The sequence below is a fragment of the Telmatherina bonti genome (assembly GCF_933228915.1).
Source record: "Telmatherina bonti genome assembly, chromosome: 10".
NCBI lineage: Eukaryota > Metazoa > Chordata > Actinopteri > Atheriniformes > Telmatherinidae > Telmatherina > Telmatherina bonti.
Genome location: NC_136628.1, coordinates 138,568 through 159,928, shown reverse-complemented (window position 1 = coordinate 159,928; position 21,361 = coordinate 138,568). Strand labels below are relative to the sequence as shown.

The window sequence follows — 21,361 nt, the reverse complement described above, 5'->3', positions numbered from 1 at the left end:
TCATCTGATGCACTTTATCCCTTCTCATGGGTTCCACCATCCCGACGCTCCTGGAGAGTTTTCTGTCGTCGTCCCGTTAGACGTTCCGCTCAGCAGGAAGCTGCGAAGCGTTTGTCTCTCCAGTCCGACGCTGTTTCTGCTCGCTGCCATGTTGGTTTTCTCCGCAGATCTTTCCTCTGACTGATCAAAGCAGGAAGTCCGGTTTGGTTCTGATTCTTCCCAACAGGTTTCTATGTGAACATCGTGGTCCTGCAGAAAGCTTTCATCACCGCCGTCTGGCTGACAGGTGGAGCCGAGGATGGAATACAGCTGATTATTAATTTGCACTTACGAACCGGTCTGCTGGTGTGGCGTCGCCATGGCGACAGGTTTTTCCTATGAAGGCCGCTGGGCCGTTAGACGTCATCTCCCCCTGAATAGATCCGGACTCTGTTCTAACCGTAGATCTGAGATGTTGATGTTGTTTCGTTTCCAGTCTGTAACACTTTCACAATAAATGTTTGATTCTCAGCAGAATTATTTGCGTTACAAACTTTATTGGCACCTCTTGGCGTTTGCACACAGACCTCGACGAGTCCGTTTTTATCTCGCCATTGTCTCGTGTCTCCGCATGAAATCAGGACATTTTATTTTGAAAGAGTGAAACATGCAAAGGGAACTGGGTTTCACACGCTGTGAATCTTCTCCGTCCGTTGATAACAAAATAACAACCTGGTACAGATCAGGTCGCTGCTGGAGGTCCCATCCTCGTCTGGGTCCTGAGGTCAGGAGATGGAGAAGAAACCGGGACATCTTTAACACCCAGACTGATTGTCTGATGTGGAAATGTCCGGACAGGAAACATTTCACATGTTGGAGACTCCTGGAAGGGAAGGAGGCAGATCTGCTGTTTCCTGGACTGAAGCTCTGACAGCCGGAAGAAGACGTCCAGGTGGACTGATCCCAGTCTGGATCTTCACTGTCAAACTAAACCAGGATCAGAATCATTTCTGCTGACTCATCAATACAAGGTGGAGAACATCTTCAGACGCTCCCCCGGCCTCCCTGCTCCTCTCTTCTCCTCATCTCTCCGAACATCTGGAAGAACTTCTCCATCTCCCTCTGCAGCGTCGTGTTTCGGCGGTCTGCGTCCGCTTTGGCTCGCTCCATGTTGCGGATCTTGATCTCGGCCACGCTTTGGCTTCGCCTCTGCTGCTCCAGACTGAGGCGGAGGACGGCGACCTGCCGCTCCAGGAGGTCGTTGCAGCGCTCCAGCCTGCAGCGCGCACACACACACACACACACACACACACACACACACACACACCCCCAGCTGATCAGTCAGTCTGAAGCTGCTTTACGGTGAAGATGAAGCAGGAATGAAGCATCGCTGCCGGCGGAGTCAAACATTTAGTTAAAAAGTTGAGGCTGATACTTTTGCATGATTCATCTCAGTTTCCTGAAATAAGCATGATGTTAAATCTAAATATTACTTAAATGTTAAAATTTTTTATGTTTAATTTTTTAATCTAGAATTAAATGTCCAGATAATCGAGCTTTATGGCAGCTCTCCATTGTCATAGCTAAAGGAAACATTTCCTGGAACCTGGAATAATCACATCAACCCGGGGTTCTGACCCGGTTCTGACTCTGGTTCTGACCCGGGGTTCTGAGACGGCACCAGGTGCAACCGGTTCCAGCTGCACCTGCCTCTCACCTGATGATTGCTGGGATAGGCTCCAGCATGCCCATGACCCCTTAACTGGACTGAACAGGAAGGAAAACCATTGGAAAATGTCCATCCTTCCTTCTATCTCCCACCGCTTATCTGGGGTCATATTTCTGAGAGATAAGGTGGTTTTAAAAACAAAGTCTTGAACTGAATTCTAAAATAAATGGAGAGCCAATGAAGAGGTAAAAGCACTGGGTTATCTGGTCATGTGTGCTGCAGCAGAAACTAAAGGAACAAGGACGGTCTGGAAAACAAACAATGTGCAAATAAAGACCAAGTATTGAACTGATTAAAGCATGAAATGACTTCTAGGGTGCAGTGACTGAATGAAGGTTTAACTTCGGGAGACACAAATGAAAGACGGTTTTCCTCGAGTTAAAAGGAACTTCCACATTTTTCTTGTTTAAAACTTGAAGCCAGAAATCCCAAAACGCTGCGAGTGGAAAAGAAAATACATTCAGTGCTCTGAATATGATGATTATGGGTCTGGTGTCTCACCTCTGTATCCTGGTCTGGTACTCGGTCTTCTGCTGGACCATCTGCCGCTGCAGTTTGGCCACCAGGGAGTCGGTGTCCCTGCCTTCTAACCGAGGCTCTGGCCCCTCAGGGTTTGGGGGTCCAGAGGGGAGGAAGACCTCTGAGCTGCCTGTGCTGAGAGGGCTGTCGCTGGGTACAGAGGTTGGAGAGTTTGGGTGGTTTGATTCATCATCATGGCCGTTGTTGCCTTCCTCTGGGTGGTCTACATCGATCTTTTTTTCATCTGCTTTTTGACTTGAAGGCAGCTTTTTGGCACTCTTTGGTGACACATCAGGCCGACTCATCCCATCATCATCGCTGTCATCCAGGGGTAAACCCTCACAGGAAGACCATGAAGTGGAAGAGCGTTGTGCCCGCCCGTCCTGCTGCTGCTGTTCTGCTGCTTCACCGGGCCCAGCTTGGTCTCTTGGAGAGTCATCGCCTCCTCTGTTGTCCATCATCTGACACACAGATGCTCTGTCAAGATTGTCGTATGCAGAAGGGGTACTGTCCTCTGGAGCCTCACTGCTGCCCCCACTGGCTGTCTCTGGTACAACACCGTCCTGCACCACGCTGTCAGAGCTCCAGAAAGCAGAGGCTCCTTCTGGACCCGGCCAATCTGCAGGCCAACCCACGGCCACGGCAGCTGGAGTGTTTGCAGGAGACGCTCCGAGATCAGCGTGATGCTGGTAATAATCTGCACTGTGTCTGTCAGAGAGGTGCTGAGCAGACTGGCCGGAGGAAGGCAGGGGGTAGAAGCAGTTCTCTGGGTGGGAGGAGGTGTAGCGGTGGCCGAGATGTCTCTTCTGACTAGAGGACAAGTCTGGTGTGGCAGCAGCAGGGAAGATGGAGCTACAGAAAACAAGAAAAGAAGGTTTGTTTACTGAAGTGATTCAGACTAAAGATCATCTTCTACACCTGGGGAACCTTCTAATAGCAGCATCTGCCTGGAAGACAGGTCTGAGGGTGGAGAGTGAAAGGGTTTCTGGAGAAGTCTGGTCCGGTACCATTCCACAGCGTTAAGATGCAGCCCTTCTCCAAGTCCCCTGAATGAAATGAATGTGTCGTTACCTCTTCAGAGCTGGATGACATGCAGATGATTGGATTCAGGTGTGTTGAGGAAGGAAATCAGAAACTGGCAAGTGTGTCGTGCACTGAACAGAGATATAAACGCAACACTTCTCATGAGCTGCACTGAAAGATCCAAAACTTCTGTATACACAAGATAACTTTTCTGTCTAAATCTGTGTTGGTGAGCATTTGTCCTCTGCTGAGATAATGCATCCAGTTTGGTATGCTGGTGTGGTCGTTGGGAGGCAGGTCGCAGGTGGTGAGTGTTTTTGTTGGTTGCCTGTTTTGCTGACAGAATTGTTGTGAACCTGTGGGGTTCTTGATGCTGTTCTGGTGTGCAGCTTCAGTGGTTCGCTGTGGTTCTGTCCCCGTAGGCTTCAGAACAGACTCCTTTAGAGTCCGTTGGGGGGACCTGGTAGTGTGGTGTGGACCGTGGTTAGAGCAGTTGCCTGGGCTTGGGGAGCTGACTTTAGAGCAGCGTGAGCGTTAGTTGCTGTTCCAAGCTGGAGGAGCAGGTTAGCTCAGTAGGTTGCTCAGAGTGGGGTTTACTTGGCGGTGAAATCTGGGGTTTTGAAAGCTTGTGATTTGGTGCCTGAGGCATATCGCCAGAGGTTTAGATCTTGGCGGAAATCTGGTAAGCAGACACGCATGGAGCTGGTTACGCACTTTAATCGTTGGTGTGCGTCGCTGGAGGTTGACTCCTATGAGGACTTGTGTGATTTGATCCTTTTAGAGCAGTTTAAGGACTCTGTTCCCAGTCATGTTGCGACATATATTAGTGATGGCAAGGTGAGAACTGCTGCTGAGGCCGATGAGTATATGTTGCTGCACAGACATGATCAGTGGCCTGTAACTATTTTAAGGGCAGAGGTCATTGGAAGGTTGAAAGCCCTGGGAATCGCCCTGGTAGAGGTTTTAATAGAAGACTGGAAGCCTTGTCGGGTACGGTGAGAAAAATCAGCCCTGTGACTCTTGCCGTGTTTCTCCTCCATCTGACAAGGTTGACCCTGGCCAGACTTGTGATCTGGAGCACTCTGACTTCGGGGTCTTTGTGTCGGGTGGCCTGGTTTCTTTGGTCGGGACTGGCAAGCAGGAGCCAGTAAAGATTTTGAGTTATCCAGGCGCCGGTAACTCATTTATTGTGGGGTCTGTTTTGCCATTTTCTTCTGATTCATGTACAGGAGATTACATTCTGGTGAGGGGACTGGAGCTTTCCATTCTGCCTATTCCAGTGCACAGGCTGGAGCTTAGCTGTGATCTGGTGCAGGGTGAAGTCCTGATGAGGGTGCGGCCTGCTGTGCTAGTTGAGGGTGCATGTCATTTTGGGGACTGACCTGGCATGTCTGGGCTTATGGTTTGCCGTCTCCTGTTGTCACATCTTGTCCATTCTGTTGCTAAACCTGACAAGTGTGTGTGATGCAGTTTCCTGAGGTGTTTCCGGCTTGTGCCATCACCAGGGCGATGTGTGTGATTTGCCTCAGGCTGCGGATGGTAGCACAAATGAGAGCGAGGCTATTGCTGTCTTTATACCTGACTCGCTGTTGCCGGTTTCGACTAGTGAAGTTGTGGCTGAACAGCGTGCTGATTCCACACTCCGTGAGCTCTATAAGGATGTTCTTTCAGATGTTGATGGTCGGAGCGCTGTCGGGGTTTATCTACTGAGGGATGGTATGCTGGTGAGAAAATGGGTCTCGCTGGAGGATGGCTTTGTGGGTGAGCTTGTTTTTCAGGTGGTGACATGTCCAGTATGCTGGCCATGCCAGAACTGGCATGTTTTCAGCTTACAGGACTTGTGTCCAGATCCTTGCAACATGCTACTGCAACATGAGGTGATGGTTGTGGATGAAGGGCACAACAATGGACCTCAGTATCTTGATGCATTCAAATACTGTCAATAAAAGGCACCTGTGTTTGTTGACTATAATATACACCTGTCCATACCATAACGCCACCCCTACCATGGGCCACTCGATTCACAACGTTGACATCAGCAATCCACTCCACACGAAGCCACACAAGCTGTCTCAAGCCGGTTATGACGTCATGACAATCCAGCCGAGGCCCCGTTGAGGATGACGAGCATGCAGATGAGCTTTCTGATAGTTTGTGCAGAAATTCTTGGGTTATGCAAACTGATCGTCCCAGCAGCTGTCTAGGTGGCTGGTCTCAGACCATCTTGGAGGTGAATATGCTGGATGTGAAGATCCTGGGCTGGTGGGGCTGCATATGGTCTGCAGTTGTCAGGCCGGTTGGATGTACTACCAGTTGTGTGAAACACCTTTGGAGATGGCTTATGGATGAAAAATGAACATTCAATTCATGGCAACAGCTCTAATGGACATTCCTGCACTCAGTATGCCAGCTTCACACTCCCACAAAGCTTGTGCCATTGTGCTGTGTGATAAAACTATACATTTTAGAGTGGTCTTTTATTATTGCCAAACTAAGGCACACCTGTGCAATAATCAAGCTGTCTAATCAGCATCTGCCACACCTTTGAGGTGGGATGGATTACTTTGGCAAAGGAGAAATGCTCAACCCAGATTTAGACAGATTTGTGAACAACATTTGAAAGAAATACTCTTGTGTGTGTGTTTATAGATCTTTGAGTAGCTCATTCAATTCAATTCAATTCAACTTTATTTATATAGCGTCAAATCACGGCAATGCCATCTCAAGACGCTTTACAGACAGAGAAGAAAACATAATGAAGGCCAATTCATAACAGCCTATATAAGGAAACCAACAGATTGAGTTGAGTCCAACTCAATCTCCCATCCTGAGCAAGCACACTGGCGACAGTGGGAAGGAAAAAACTCCCTTCTAACAGGAAGGAAACCTCCGGCAGAACCCGGCTCAGGACAGGCAGCCATCTGCCTCTGCTGTGTGTGTGGGGGGGGGGGGGGGATAAAAGAAAGAGATAAAGAGAAAGAAGCTCAGTGTATCAGGAAATGTCCCTCAGCAGTCTAAACCTATAGCAGCATAACTAAGGGATGCTAACCATCCCTAGCTATAGGACTTATCAAAAAGATAAGTCTTCAGCCTAGTCTTAAAGGTGGGGAGGGTGTCTGCTTCCCTAACACTAACTGGGAGCTTATTCCATAAGAGAGGGGCCTGATAACCAAAGGCTCTGCCTCCTGCTCGGCTCTTTGAGACTCTAGGAACCACAAGTAAGCCTGCAGTCTGCGAACGAAGTACTCTGCTTGGTATATAAGGAACTATGAGGTCTTTGATATATAGTGGTGCCTGGTTGTGGAGGGCTTTACATGTAAGGAGAAGGATTTTAAATTCTATTCTAGATTCAACAGGCAGCCAATGAAGAGAGGCTAAAACTGGAGAAATATGATCTCTCCTGCTGGTTCTGGTCAGGACTCTGGCTGCAGAATTCTGGATCAGCTGAAGGCTTTTCAGGGCATATTTAGGACAGCCCAGTAATAGAGAGTTACAGTAATCTAGTCTCGAAGTAACAAAAGCGTGAACCAGTTTTTCTGCATCACTCTGAGACAGAATGTCCCTAATTTTGGCTATATTACGTAAATGAAAGAAGGCTGTTTTAGTAACCTGCTTAATATGTGGCCCAAAGGACAGGTCAGGGTCAAATATTACTCCAAGGTTTCTCACTGTAGCACTGGAAGCTAAAGTAATGCCATCCAGGTTCATTACAAAACCGGAAAATTTAGCTCGAGTTTTTCAGTTCCAACGAGAATTACTTCAGTCTTATCTGAGTTTAAGAGGAGAACATTTCTAGACATCCAAGTCTTTATGTCTATGAGACAATTTTGTAGCCTATTGGGCTGATTTGTTTCATCTGGTTTAAAGGATAAGTATATCTGAGTATCATCTGCATAACAATGAAAGTTTATTCCATGCTGTCTAATAATTTTGCCTAAAGGGAGCATATATAGTGTGAAGAGTACTGGTCCAAGTACAGAACCTTGAGGAACTCCATGACTTACTGTAGTTTGGGAGGAGGACTTGTCATTTACATGAACAAACTGAAGTCTATCAGATAAATATGATTTAAACCAGCTTAACGCTGTACCTGTAATTCCAATCACCTGTTCTAGTCTCTGTAACAGAATGTTATGATCGACTGTATCAAATGCAGCACTAAGATCAAGCAAGATAAGTACGGACACAAGTCCTTTGTCTGAGGCCATAAGAAGGTCATTAGTAACTTTCACCAATGCTGTCTCAGTGCTATGATGAGCTCTAAATCCTGACTGGAACTCTTCAAATAAATTATTTCTGCTCAGGTGGGCATGTAGCTGAGCTGAAACTATTTTCTCCAGAATTTTGGACATAAACAGGAGATTAGATATAGGTCTATAATTTGCTATCACCTCTGGATCCAGAGATTGCTTTTTAAGTAAAGGCTTGATTACAGCAGTTTTAAATGATTGTGGTACATATCCTGTCACTAAAGACATATTGATAAGATTTAGTAGTGATGTATTAATTAAAGGGAAAATGTCCTTAAAGAGGCTCGTTGGGAGAGGGTCTAAGATACAGGTGGATGGTTTAGATGAAGCTATTATTTTAGTTAATTCAGAGGGTTGGACAGGACAGAAACTATTTAGACACAAGTCAGATCCTGGTTCTAAGGATGCTTCAGAGACCACAACAGGCTCAACATTATAGGTAGAAGGAAGAATATTGTGAATTTGATCTCTAATAGTGTCAATTTTATTCCTGAAAAAATACATGAAATCATCACAGCTAAGTGAGAAAGGAATACATGGCTCCACAGCGCTCCGGCTCCTAGTAAGCCTAGCTACAGTGCTGAAAAGAAACTGAGGGTTGTTTTTGTTTTCCTCTATCAATGATGAATAATAAGCTGTTCTTGCCGTACGTAAGGCTTTTTTGTATACAATTAAACTTTCTTTCCAGGTTAAGTGAGACTCCTCTAGTCCTGATGATCGCCATCTGTTTTCCAAACGCCTTGACGCCTGTTTTAGAGCTCGAAGCTGGGAATTAAACCAGGGAGCCTTCATAATCTTACCTAATTTCTTCTTCTTTAGGGGAGCAACATTATCCAAGGTTGTACGCATTGAAGCTGTTATAGTATCAGCATGTTGATCAATCTGAGCAGGAGTAAGGCTTAAAGGGGGACTCTCAGTCATGCTAACACATGGTAGAGGGGAAAAAATTGATTCAATTGATTGTTTAAATTTTGTAATATTATTGTCTGATAAACATCTACTATAGTAGAATTTATGTTTGGTCAGTGAGTAATCAAATAAAGTGAATTCAAAGGTTAATAAGAAGTGATCGGACAAGACAGGGTTTTGAGGAAATACTTTGAGCTTATCAGTCTCAATACCAGATGTTAGAACCAGATCAAGAGTATGACCATGAGAGTGAGTGGCTCCATGGACATTTTGTGAAAACCCAATTGAGTTTAGAATAGAGCTAAAGGAAATGTTTAAACTATCATTTTCATGGTCAACATGAATATTAAAATCACCTAGTACAATGACCTTATCAGTAGTCAGCACTAACTCAGACAAGAGATCAGAGAATTCGGTCAGAAACTCGGAGTAAGGTCCAGGTGGGCGATACACTAATGCTAAAAGCAGCGGTTTCTCTGAATTCCATTTTGGATGAGATAAATTTAATGTCAGGAATTCAAAGGATTTATAGTTCGTTTTGAGCTTAGGATTAATTAATAATTCTGACTGAAAAATAGCTGCAACACCTCCTCCTCTGCCTGTAGTTCTAGGAATGTGAAAGTTTAAATAGTTAGCTGGCGTAGCTTCATTAATACTAACATAATCCTCTTGCTGTAACCAGGTTTCCGTAAGACAGAATAAATCAATGTGGTGATCACCTATCAAGTCATTGACTAATAAAGACTTATTTGGGAGGGATCTGATATTCAGTAGGCCACACTTTATTGTCTTATTTTCAGATTTTATTAGATCCATTGTTTTTATTTTCATAAGGTTTTCACGATTAACCCCAGAAGTGTTTTTGTGTTGTTTAATTCTTACTGCTGGGAAGTTGTATAATGATGAACTTTAAACTCATGAGAAATGGGACCAAAGTGCTGCATTTATATTGTTGTTCAGTACACGTATCTCCACTTTTTGTATTTCAAATAAACTGCTCGTCGACTTGGAAGGCCCAATACGAAGATAATAGTCAGCTTTCCGGAAGGTCTCCTGAAGAGTTCAAATTTGGTTTTATTTTCAGGTCTGGACTAAAATGGAGACTCCAGTTGTACAAGGAACTTTTTCCAAACTGCGCTGTCCGTCATGTGAGCTGGCGAAACACTCTTGGAATCTAGACTACTTATCCGTGTGAGTCTATTGATGGTGGAGCAGGTATTTACCTGTGGTTGTCCACATGTGTAGCCGGCTGATCGGCGTCAGCGGAGCAGTCTGCAATGATCGGCAGAGACAGGTGGCGAAGGCAGGGTGCTGGCTGGAGATGAGGCAGCTTCAGAGCACTCAGTGATCCATGTGAACTCCTCAGTGAACGGTCAGACACAGCCGGAAGGACTCTGGAGAAAAGAGACTCTTGTTCCCTTATCAGCTCTAACATCAGCACCTGGACCAGTGCTGCACCTGCAACACAGATGATCGACAGCACTCAGTGACATCTAACAGGATTTAACTCAAACATATTTTTCTGACTATTATGGTGATGTTTAATCCAGTCAGTATGTCTTAAATTTGTTTTAATGTGAAATAAATTACTTAATCAGCCATATTGTGCAAAAAAAGGCTGGAAAAATAATTGTTGCTAATTTAAAAACAACTGGAGGAGCAACTGATAACTAATTATGTTAACTGGCAACCAATCAGTAACAGGACTGAGTAAAGGAGACTTTCAAATAGGCAGAGTCTCTCAGATGGACAGACGGTCGCTAATCTGAGCTTTTTAGGTCTAAAACTTGTGGAACAATTTAATAAAAATGTAAAATTGTGAAGACTTTGAAGATCCCAACATCCCAACAGTCCTGCAGACTAAAGAGGAGAGGGAGCATCCAGCTTGTTATCAGCCTGCATCTCTGATGGGATGGGGTTGCATTAGTGCCGATGGCGTGGGCAGCTTCCACATCTGGGAAGCTCCATCAATGCTGAAACATCTGCTCCCATCCAGACAACGTCTCTTTCAGGGAAGACCTTCCACCATGCTGGACCTCATCCTGATGGTGGAACAGGAGAACTGGTCTACATCAGACCAGCAGCATGGTGGGACAGGAGAACTGGTCTACATCAGACCAGCAGCATGGTGGGACAGGAGAACTGGTCTACATCAGACCAGCAGCATGGTGGGACGAGAGAACTGGTCTACATCAGACCAGCAGCACGGTGGGACAGGAGAACAGGTCTACATCAGACCAGCAGCATGGTGGGACAGGAGAACTGGTCTACATCAGACCAGCAGCACGGTGGGACAGGAGAACTGGTCTACATCAGACCAGCAGCATGGTGGGACAGGAGAACTGGTCTACATCAGACCAGCAGCATGGTGGGACAGGAGAACTGGTCTACATCAGACCAGCAGCATGGTGGGACAGGAGAACTGGTCTACATCAGACCAGCAGCATGGTGGGACAGGAGAACTGGTCTACATCAGACCAGCAGCACGGTGGGACAGGAGAACTGGTCTACATCAGACCAGTAGCACGGTGGGACAGGAGAACTGGTCTACATCAGACCAGCAGCATGGTGGGACAGGAGAACTGGTCTACATCAGACCAGCAGCACGGTGGGACAGGAGAACTGGTCTACATCAGACCAGCAGCATGGTGGGACAGGAGAACTGGTCTACATCAGACCAGCAGCATGGTGGGACAGGAGAACTGGTCTACATCAGACCAGCAGCATGGTGGGACAGGAGAACTGGTCTACATCAGACCAGCAGCATGGTGGGACAGGAGAACTGGTCTACATCAGACCAGCAGCATGGTGGGACAGGAGAACTGGTCCAGGTGGACAAATGGTAAAATATCTAAGTTTCCGTGTCATAAGTTGTTTTATGTTCTATCTGGAAATTATGGGTTGATGAAATTAGGAAATCGTTGCATCCTGGTTTTTACATTTGACACGTTTTGGGAATTGAGGTTATATTTTACCTCCCATGATGCTTTGTGGGTCTTCAGCTTTGGCTCGGAGGATGTTTGGTCCAAACACAGTGGCCAAGTTCTGGACGCTCATCTTGTTACTACTGGAGTAAGTCTGCACCTCATTCAGAAATCTGAACACACACACACACACACACACTTCACCTAATCATGAAAAACATTCAAAATCCTTCAAAAGCCCCTTTTAGCTTATCTAGTGCAGTGTTTCTCAGTTCTGGTCCTCAGGACCTCCTGCCCTGCACGGCAGAGACATCTTCTTCCTCCAAAGCTCCTGAGTCATGTTACTGAACATCCTCATCAAGTTTGTTGCAGCCCGTTAATGAGTACTTTATCTCCTTCAGGCTTGCCTATAAAACATGCAGGGCAGTTGGTCCTGAGGACCAGAGAGGTCAGACCAACAATCAGAGCTCTTACTGGCAGATAAAGTTCAGCAGGTTGAAGTTTGCGACTGGCAACTCATGAAGAAGATTCCTCAACTCATCCAGACCCTGGCCGAGGAAGAGTAGTGGAACAACGTAAGGAAGCGTTTCTGTTTTTAACAAGGTTTAATAGGGTGGTGTGCCGGTTACGTACCAGTGTGCGGTCCCCTGACAGCATCTGACCACAGAGCAGAAAGTCTTGGTATCGGCTGTAAGGAACCAGAGGCTCCGGCAGCTGTCTGAGGTAGAGCTTCAGCAGAGATGCAACTGTATGAACGTCAGTGCTGCTGCAGTAAAAACACAGTAGATACGCTTCTGTAAGAAAATGCTGCCAGAAACCTTCAGAGGTGTCAAAAGACGGATCATACCTGTCGAAGGTTGGTCTCTCTCCTGAATCAAAAGCTTCCTGCAGCTCTTTCACCAAACTGGTCTGTCCAGGCTGGCGAAACAAGCCCACCTCATGAAGACCGCGTTCTCGGATGAAGTTCACACACTGCTCCACCACCAGAGGAACCAAATGCATCCCATACCGTCGTTCATAGAGCACCGTTTCCTCCAGGCGTTGACCAAAAACCCCTGCAGGGGGAACAGAAGCTCCAAGATTCAAAAACAAATCTGTTCCGCTAGGTGTCGGGATTTAAGATGTTTTGACAAGCGTGTGGACTGGCGTGTGTGGACAGGTGTGGACAGGTGTGGACAGGTGTGGACAGGTGAGGACAAGTGTGGACAGGTGTGGACAGGTGACGACAGGTGAGGACAGGTGTGGACAGGTGAGGACAGGTGTGGACAGGTGTGGACAGGTTTGTGGACAGGTGAGGACAGGTGTGGACAGGTGAGGACAGGTGTGGACAGGTGTGGACAGGTGACGACAGGTGAGGACAGGTGTGGACAGGTGAGGACAGGTGTGGACAGGTGTGGACAGGTTTGTGGACAGGTGTGGACAGGTGTGGACAGGTGTGGACAGGTGAGGACAGGTGACGACAGGTGAGGACAGGTGAGGACAGGTGTGGACAGGTGAGGACAGGTGTGGACAGGTTTGTGGACAGGTGTGGACAGGTGTGGACAGGTGTGAGGACCGGTGTGGACAGGTGAGGACAGGTGAGGACAGGTGAGGACAGGTGTGGACAGGTGAGGACAGGTGTGGACAGGTGTGGACAGGTGAGGACAGGTGAGGACAGGTTTGTGGACAGGTGAGGACAGGTGTGGACAGGTGTGGACAGGTGTGGACAGGTGAGGACAGGTGAGGACAGGTGTAGTCAGGTGTGGACAGGTGAGGACAAGTGTGGACAGGTGTGGACAGGTGACGACAGGTGAGGACAGGTGTGGACAGGTGAGGACAGGTGTGGACAGGTGTGGACAGGTTTGTGGACAGGTGAGGACAGGTTTGTGGACAGGTGTGGACAGGTGTGGACAGGTGTGGACAGGTGACGACAGGTGAGGACAGGTGTGGACAGGTGAGGACAGGTGTGGACAGGTGAGGACAGGTGTGGACAGGTTTGTGGACAGGTGTGGACAGGTGAGGACAGGTGACGACAGGTGAGGACAGGTGTGGACAGGTGAGGACAGGTGTGGACAGGTGAGGACAGGTGTGGACAGGTTTGTGGACAGGTGTGGACAGGTTTGTGGACAGGTGAGGACCGGTGTGGACAGGTGAGGACAGGTGAGGACAGGTGTGGACAGGTGAGGACAGGTGTGGACAGGTGTGGACAGGTGAGGACAGGTGAGGACAGGTTTGTGGACAGGTGAGGACAGGTGTGGACAGGTGAGGACCGGTGAGGACAGGTGTGGACAGGTGAGGACAGGTGTGGACAGGTGTGGACAGGTGAGGACAGGTGAGGACAGGTGTGGACAGGTGTAGTCAGGTGTGGACAGGTGAGGACAGGTGAGGACAGGTGTGGACAGGTGTGGACAGGTGTGGACAGGTGAGGACAAGTGTGGACGTTTGTGGACAGGTGAGGACAGGTGTGGACAGGTGTGGACAGGTGTGGACAGGTTTGTGGACAGGTGAGGACAGGTGTGGACCGGTGAGGACAGGTTTGTGGACAGGTGTGGACAGGTGTGGACAGGTTTGTGGACAGGTGAGGACAGGTGTGGACAGGTGTGGACAGGTGAGGACAGGTGTGGACAGGTGAGGACAGGTGTGGACAGGTTTGTGGACAGGTGAGGACAGGTGTGGACAGGTTTGTGGACAGGTGAGGACAGGTGTGGACAGGTGAGGACAGGTGTGGACAGGTGAGGACAGGTGAGGACAGGTGTGGACAGGTGAGGACAGGTGTGGACAGGTGTGGACAGGTGAGGACAGGTGTGGACAGGTTTGTGGACAGGTGAGGACAGGTGTGGACAGGTGAGGACAGGTGAGGACAGGTGTGGACAGGTGAGATATTTCCGAGTGGACGTGACGAGCCAAACTGTGATCTGGACTGAAAGCAGAGTCGTCTGCTCAGGAATGGAGACGATAAAAACACTGAACATAGAAACAGAAAAGTGAGACGTTGTCCGTCTCCAACCTGTAGAGTTCCCCGTGGAGGACAGGGAACTCAGTCATGTTGGAGACCAAAGCAGCTGTTTCCACAGGTGCTGTGTGTTTGTACAGCGGTAACCGCTGGCAACAACAGCGTCTAGATAAAACACATTGTACATTTCTAAGTTTTGTTGGATCTAGCAAGAATTTAGCACTGCTGCTTTTGGAAGAGTCTAAATCCAAAGTCTTAAAGTGTTCGAACTTGTTGTGACTCAGAGCAGGAATAGATGGTTGTGGAGGTTAAAGAAAAGAGATGAGTCGGGATACAAACCTGGAGTACAGAGCTAAGTTTGTGTTCACCTGTGAAAGGGATCCAGACTCCCTTGTTGAGGCTTTTCAGCCACTCGTCACCCTGACCAGCACTGTTGGACAAAAAGAAATAGGAGCCGGGGCTGGCCAGCACATCTCTGTTACCTACAGAAACACCAGCATAGCTGTTGTAATAAAACAATGTCTCCTTCAGTCATTCATCATCGTCACATTTAATAAAGTCACCCTGTTAAGACTTTCATTGTATCGGATTAAAATCAAAGCTTGAAGTTCTTTATACTTCATTTCTCATTCTGCCCTGCCTTTGTACAGAATGTTGTTTCCATATCTCTGTCTATCTGATGGGCTGTTGTCATGGCGACCGCCTCCTTTTACCTGCAGGTCTTCATGTAGAGCTTTATTAGTACGGCAGCTTCTGTACGACTTATTAACTGTGTGATGTGGCTTTTCTAACATGTAGAACTGCTTGGTTTCAGAACATTTTACTGCTGGACGTTTTACGTGCTGGAGGAACTTTTTCTCTTCTTCTGCAGATGCTGTTAATGTCCAACATTCTGGGGGAAAGTTTACATTTCATTTGGAACAAATGGCTCAGATTTCTTTTTCTTTCCTGCCTTTGGTGTCGCCGTTTCCCGTTTCTCCAGATGTTGTCGTACGCCGGGGTCAGAGTTGGCGTGGAGGTCGGGACGTTTTACCGCCAAGTCCTGCTTTTAGAAATCCCAGAAGTGGACTATAATTGGCGTACGGCGGGTTTTGTGCAACAGCTTTGTAAATGAGGCCCCTGGTGACTGTGGAGCCGTTGGAGGACAGTGAACTCATCGTCATGGTGGAGATGATGTGAGCTTTGTGACATGGTGCATCATCCTGCTGGAAGTTTCCATCAGAAGATGCTAAGAGGGCTCATAAAGGGATGGACATGGTCAGCAGCAACACTGTGGGAGGCTGTGGTGGTTAAACCATATCATGTTGGTACTAAGGGGACCAAAGTGGGTCAAGAAAGTCGCCGCCCACCAGTACACCAGCAGCAAACTGAACCATTGATCCAAGGCAGAATGGATCCATGTTGTCATGATGTTTCCAGCAGATTCTGATCCTACCATATGAATGTGGAGCTGAAATGGAGACTCATCAGACCAGAAATATGTATCAAACAATCTACTATCCATTTCTGGTGAATCTGTGTGAATTGTCGTTTCAGTTTCCTGTTCTTACTGACAGGATGGTGTGCTGTTCAGAAATGACACTCTTCATATCTTGGTCGAAACCAGTACTTATTAGACTTAATAAGAATTCACCTCCAACAAGTCTATCCATAGAACACTGGAATCAATTAAAAAATAAATAAATAAAAATAATAATATATGTGTATATATGCTGTATGCAGCAGGATAGCTTAGTTGTTACAGCATTTGACGAGTGTGCCGAGATGCCACAATGATAAGTATGAGATAACTCCGGAGAGAACAGAATCATCAGTTGGGTCCTTTGTGCTACAGCCAATCCACCTCATGATTGTGTTTCATCCTAACACACTATTTATTAGAGGTGGGAAAATCAAATCGAATATCGGGATTGTCTGCTTCACAATTTTAAAATGGAATTTTTTTATTTGTTTAAAAATCTATTTTAAAAAAATTTCCAATATAAAATTTTTGTCATTTTTAATTTTTTTAATTGATCTTTTTTTTGTCTTCTTGGGCATTATAGCAGCAGAATGATGGTCTGGCTGCTGTGTTGTTTTTTCTTAACTGAAATCAAGAAAAATGACGAGCAAAAAAAGTTTTGTACATTTTTTTTTTTGTTTTTAGTCAACACAAATCAGCAAAATCGAGGAATCTTGAGAATCACAATTTAAATTGAATCTGCACCCAAAAACATCTGAATTGAATTGAATTGAATCGAATCGAATCGGGATGAAAGCATATCGTCACAGCCCTACTATTTATATGCAGGGTGTGGCTATCAGGTATGCGCTGGAGGGGGAGGAGGGGAGGCAAGAGGAACTTATGAAATATGAGAAATGAACAACCCCATTTCAGTCCGAACATTTGGATTGATCCGAGTTTTTACAGTAAACTTTAGGGGTTTAACTAAATTTGTTATCATTTAGGATTACAGAATGTACAGACTACTATCAGGACGAGGAACCACTTCACCCGGAGTAAAATAAAAATGTCTCTGAGCAAGATTACCAACTGTAGCTTTAACAGAGAGTCATTCCGGCTCAGCTGTGGTCCAATCAAACAAGGTCTGCCTCACGCACTGAGGGACCAGGCTATAGCCACGACAAATGGGCTGCTGGAACACAAACTACACTGCACAGGACACCAGGTGCAAACTGTCATGTCTCTGCGTGACCTGGCAGCAGTCTTTAGGTGTGTGTATGTGGGGGTGTCTGTTTTCAGCAGCTTTCTGTCACAGCTGAGGATGATGTCCTTATTATCCTGACAACATATATGCTCTACTGGATCACACACCTGTGCGGATGATTTCTTGCACTTGTAAAATGTGTCCCCCTACATTTGATGTTTCCTTATGTTACCTGTATACCTGGAAACTTTGATTCTACACTGATATCAAAACAACTAGTAGCTCAGTGTTTCAACAGCTGCTATCATAGTTGGAGATAGAGGAGATACAACACGTTAATGCTGAGGCAAGAGGGAGCCAGGATCAGATGAGAGTACTAACATCACCTCCTCAGAGGTTGGACACCAAGACCCAGTGACAATGTAGTAGAATGAAAGAGTATCTGAACTAAGAGATGGGATCATTATAACATCAATATGAAGGGCAAGAAGGAGACTTCTTGGGAATCAAGGCAACATGAAGGGAAGTTGGCCACCTCTAAGAACTTCAGAAGGATAAAACCATGAAATGGATTCCTGGGGCCTCATTAATAAAATTGTGCATTGCAACAAAGACTAAAGGTGGCGTATATATGGAAAAAAGGAAGTGCGGCGCAAAAAAACGTCCTAATTTATAAAGCAGTGCACATGCACATTCCACGCCTGTTTCGCTACATAAATCAGGATTAACTCCAGATTTCACGCATGTGATGGAACATTTTGTCCACCCACATGTTGGCTATAAAAGGTAAGACAAAAAAACCCTAATAAATATTAATCCATCTCATTTCCATGACGGTTCTGTAGGGAAAAAAGCAAAAAAGAGGAATTTCCTGGAAGGTGACATGGAAATTCTAATCGATAACTTTGTAAAATGTAAAAATATTTTATTTTTATTTGGTGGAGATGGGATGGACATCACCAATGCCAGAAAGGTGAACATCAGCAGGTGACAGATGCCATCAACACGTCTCATCAGACCACCGGACTTATCCAGAAAGGACAAATAAAGTGGTCAGACAATAAAATGTAGGGAGAAAGTGCATCTTGGTCCATAGGAGGAGGAAGGGGGGCTGCTGCCCACTCCCACAGATTAGAAGCTAGTGTGGAAAATGAAGGTGTCGGTCACACTGATACACGGGAACCAAATGTACCAGAGGCCCCGAATGATGCTGCAGGTGGTTTATTCCTTTGTTTCACATTTTAAAATAAACATACAAATGAGACGTTCCCGTGTGTCCCTGCTGGGTTTGCAGGGTGCAGCTGTTGTTGTAGAGGGGGAGGCCAGTGGTTCCACCTTGTGCCCCCCAGCAGCTGTGTCCTCACTGAGGACACAATAATTGTCATCAAGGAGGAGGTGCAGGAGTTGGGGAGAAATAAATGACACTAGAAGATACACTTGTGAATAGATAAGAATTCTCCACCTCTTGTGTTGCATCACTTCTAGATGCTGCGTAAAGCAGCAGTTTGGTTCCCACATGAGGGGATGAGTTGAAGGTTAGGGACAACAGCCCTTGTTGCAGGTGAACGTGACACATTCCCATTTAGTGCAATTTGGTGTAGCGCCTCCACTTTCTTGCACACATTTGCAGCTGTACTCGTTGAGGTTGCAGTTGTCGCCGAGATAGGGACATTTTACCACCAAGTTGTGTTTTTATAAATCCCAAGGTGACTATAACTGGTGTACGCCGAGTTTTGTGCATGCTACAGCTTCATAAACAAGGCCCCCGATGGCCATACCTGAGGCTTTGGACGCTGCCAAACTAAGACTTCAAGCATTGGCTGCATGACTGAGGAGATACACAAGAGAAATAGAAGCCAGGCACATAAACTGGCAATTCTCGACAAACCCAGCTAAGGTGTACTCTGAGTGGCTGGGTAATACCACACAAGTTAACCCACCAAGACTGGAGACAGCAATACTGGAAAGGCATGTGGGAGAAGGAGGAATCACATAACACTGAAGCACAGTGGTTAAAAGACATCAGAGCAGACCACAGCTCCCTTCCTGAACAAGATCCAGTTACCATCATGGTGGCAGATATCCAGCACAGACTCTCAGGTATGAAGAACTGGTCAGCGCCTGGCCCTGATATGATCCATGCCTTCTGGCTAAAGAGACAGACTTCACTCCATGAACACCTGGCAGCACAAATGAACCAACTCCTGAGGGATGGGACTCATCCTGAATGGCTGACCAAGGGATGAACAGTCCTGATACTGAAAGGCCCCCCACAAGGGATCAGTCCCATCCAACTACCGGCCAATAACCTGCCTCTCCACGACATGGAAGCTCCTGTCAGGCATCATAGTGGCTAAGTCTACACATGGATCAATAGATGACGGAGACACAGAAAGGCATTGGCAGAGGAACCAGAACAGAACAGTCGCCTGAGACTGCAAAACCAGACAGACAAACCTGTGCACCGCCTGGATTGACTACCAGAAAGCCAATGACTCGATGCTACACACGGATCCTGGAATGTCTGAAGCTGTACAAGATCAACGGCATCATGAGGACCTTCGTTGCAAACTCAATGAGGCTGTAGCAGACCTCCCTGGCGGCCAACTTCAAGCCAATTGTACAAATCTCCATCAAATGTGGCATATTCCAAGGAGATGACCTATCCCCACTGCTGTTCTGTAGAGGTCTGAACCCCCTCCAGCCAACTAATCAACAAGCCTGGCTATGGATACCGACTCAGGAATGGAACCACCATCAGCCACCTCCTGTACATGGATGACATCAAGCTGTACGCTAAGAGTGAGCGGGACATCGACTCACTGATCCACACCACCAGGATCTGCAGCAGGGACATCAGAATGTCATTCGGACTGTAGAAATGTGGGCGGATGATGACAAAGAGAGGGAAGGTAATCCATACGGAGGGCATTGCACTCCCAGAGGGCAGGATAACAGATGTGGAGGAAAGCTACAAGTACCTGGGCATACCACAGGCGAATGGCAACCATGAAGAAGTCATAAGGAAAGCTGCCACAGCTACATACCTGCAGCGACTGAGGCAAGTACTGAGAAGTCAGCTCAATGGCAAGAACAAGATCCGGGCAGTTAACAGCTACGCCCTTCCAGTGATCCGATACCCTGCTGGGATAATAAGCCGGCCAAAGGAGGAAGCTCAGACCACAGATGTCAAAACATGGAAGCTGCTCACCATGCATGGAGGGTTCCACCCCAAGTCCAGTGTCCAGCGACTATACACTAAGCAGAAAGAAGGATTTCATAGGAAAGTATGTCCAAACTTTGAACTAGTGCTGTACATGTTATAGATATATATATTGAAGACAGTCTGATACTTGTCAGATAGAAAGCAGATTACACAACAAAAGTTTTCACATCACATTGTAATTATTGGTAATATTCCCTTTAAAATGTTCACTTTTTTGTTACATTTTAGTAAAGGTCCAAATCGCTCACAAGACCTTTATCACATACAGGTTCAAACACACACACACACACACACACACACACACACACACACGGACACACACACACACACACATACACACATACACACACACACACACCATACATACTGTCTCTGATCACATCTCCTCATTTAAGACTCATTAACACTCCTTTTTTTTTCCCTGTTTCCCATCATGCTTTGCTTTCTGTCCTCTTCAATGTCACATTAAATGTCTGCGATGTGAGCACACACACTACCTGAAAAAGAAGCCTGGCTCAGCATTTAGCAGTAACTCAAGGGCAGTGTACACAACCAACACACTCGGTTCTTACTTTTGTAGCCTGTACTGTCATGTTTCCAGGACTTGAAGCAGCTCAGTCCCATGCTGCAGCTCTCCAGGTCCAGTTGTAGATGCTGAGCAGATACTTCACCATAAGGGATGGAGATTCTTTGGTGGAAAGTCAAACCTCAAAGAGGAGTTCAGGAGGATGTAGAGAATCCCGGAGAAGTGGTCTGATGAGATACAAATCACCAAGAATACACACATTTATAAAAGCTGCTGTACGTATAAAACACATGGAAACAGAAAAAGTCTGTAAATTAGGGTCTTTCTTAGTTGTAACAATGTGTCTTGGTATTCCATCTTACACTGTTGAAAAGTCTTTTATTTCTCTTTAAATGTTTTTTTCTTCATACTTAGATCATCAAATTGAATAAATTACGTCCAACATGAATCAACAGCAGAATCACATTTCACCTCTGCGCCCTGCTCCTCACTCCAAACACATTTTCACTAAAACAAACAGATTTTGCAACAGTAGAAGATTTATAAACAAGAACCACTGTTACAGCAAAGAAATAACCAACCAAGCACTCATTTTTCTGCTCATCTTAGTTAAATGGATCAAAGACGATCTCAATGTTATCCAACAGTTTCAGGTGAAACTTCACCCTCAGCAGGAATTCCCAATCGATGATGAAA

The 21,361-nt window shown here is 46.3% G+C and overlaps 1 protein-coding gene across 1 annotated transcript; it reads right to left on the bottom strand.

The window, feature by feature from the left end:
- Nucleotides 1–1,023: 1,023 nt before the first annotated feature.
- LOC306761690 (rho GTPase-activating protein 24-like) lies at nucleotides 1,024–20,763 on the bottom strand (the record flags this gene model as incomplete). The annotated part of the gene is made up of 9 exons (XM_079247959.1): nucleotides 1,024–1,255; nucleotides 2,210–3,079; nucleotides 9,633–9,867; nucleotides 11,385–11,506; nucleotides 11,808–11,881; nucleotides 11,967–12,099; nucleotides 12,181–12,388; nucleotides 14,634–14,747; nucleotides 20,712–20,763. The coding sequence occupies 9 exons, from the start codon at nucleotides 20,761–20,763 to the stop codon at nucleotides 1,024–1,026; spliced, it is 2,040 nt and encodes a 679-aa protein (XP_079104085.1).
- Between the last annotated feature and the right edge of the window lie 598 nt (nucleotides 20,764–21,361).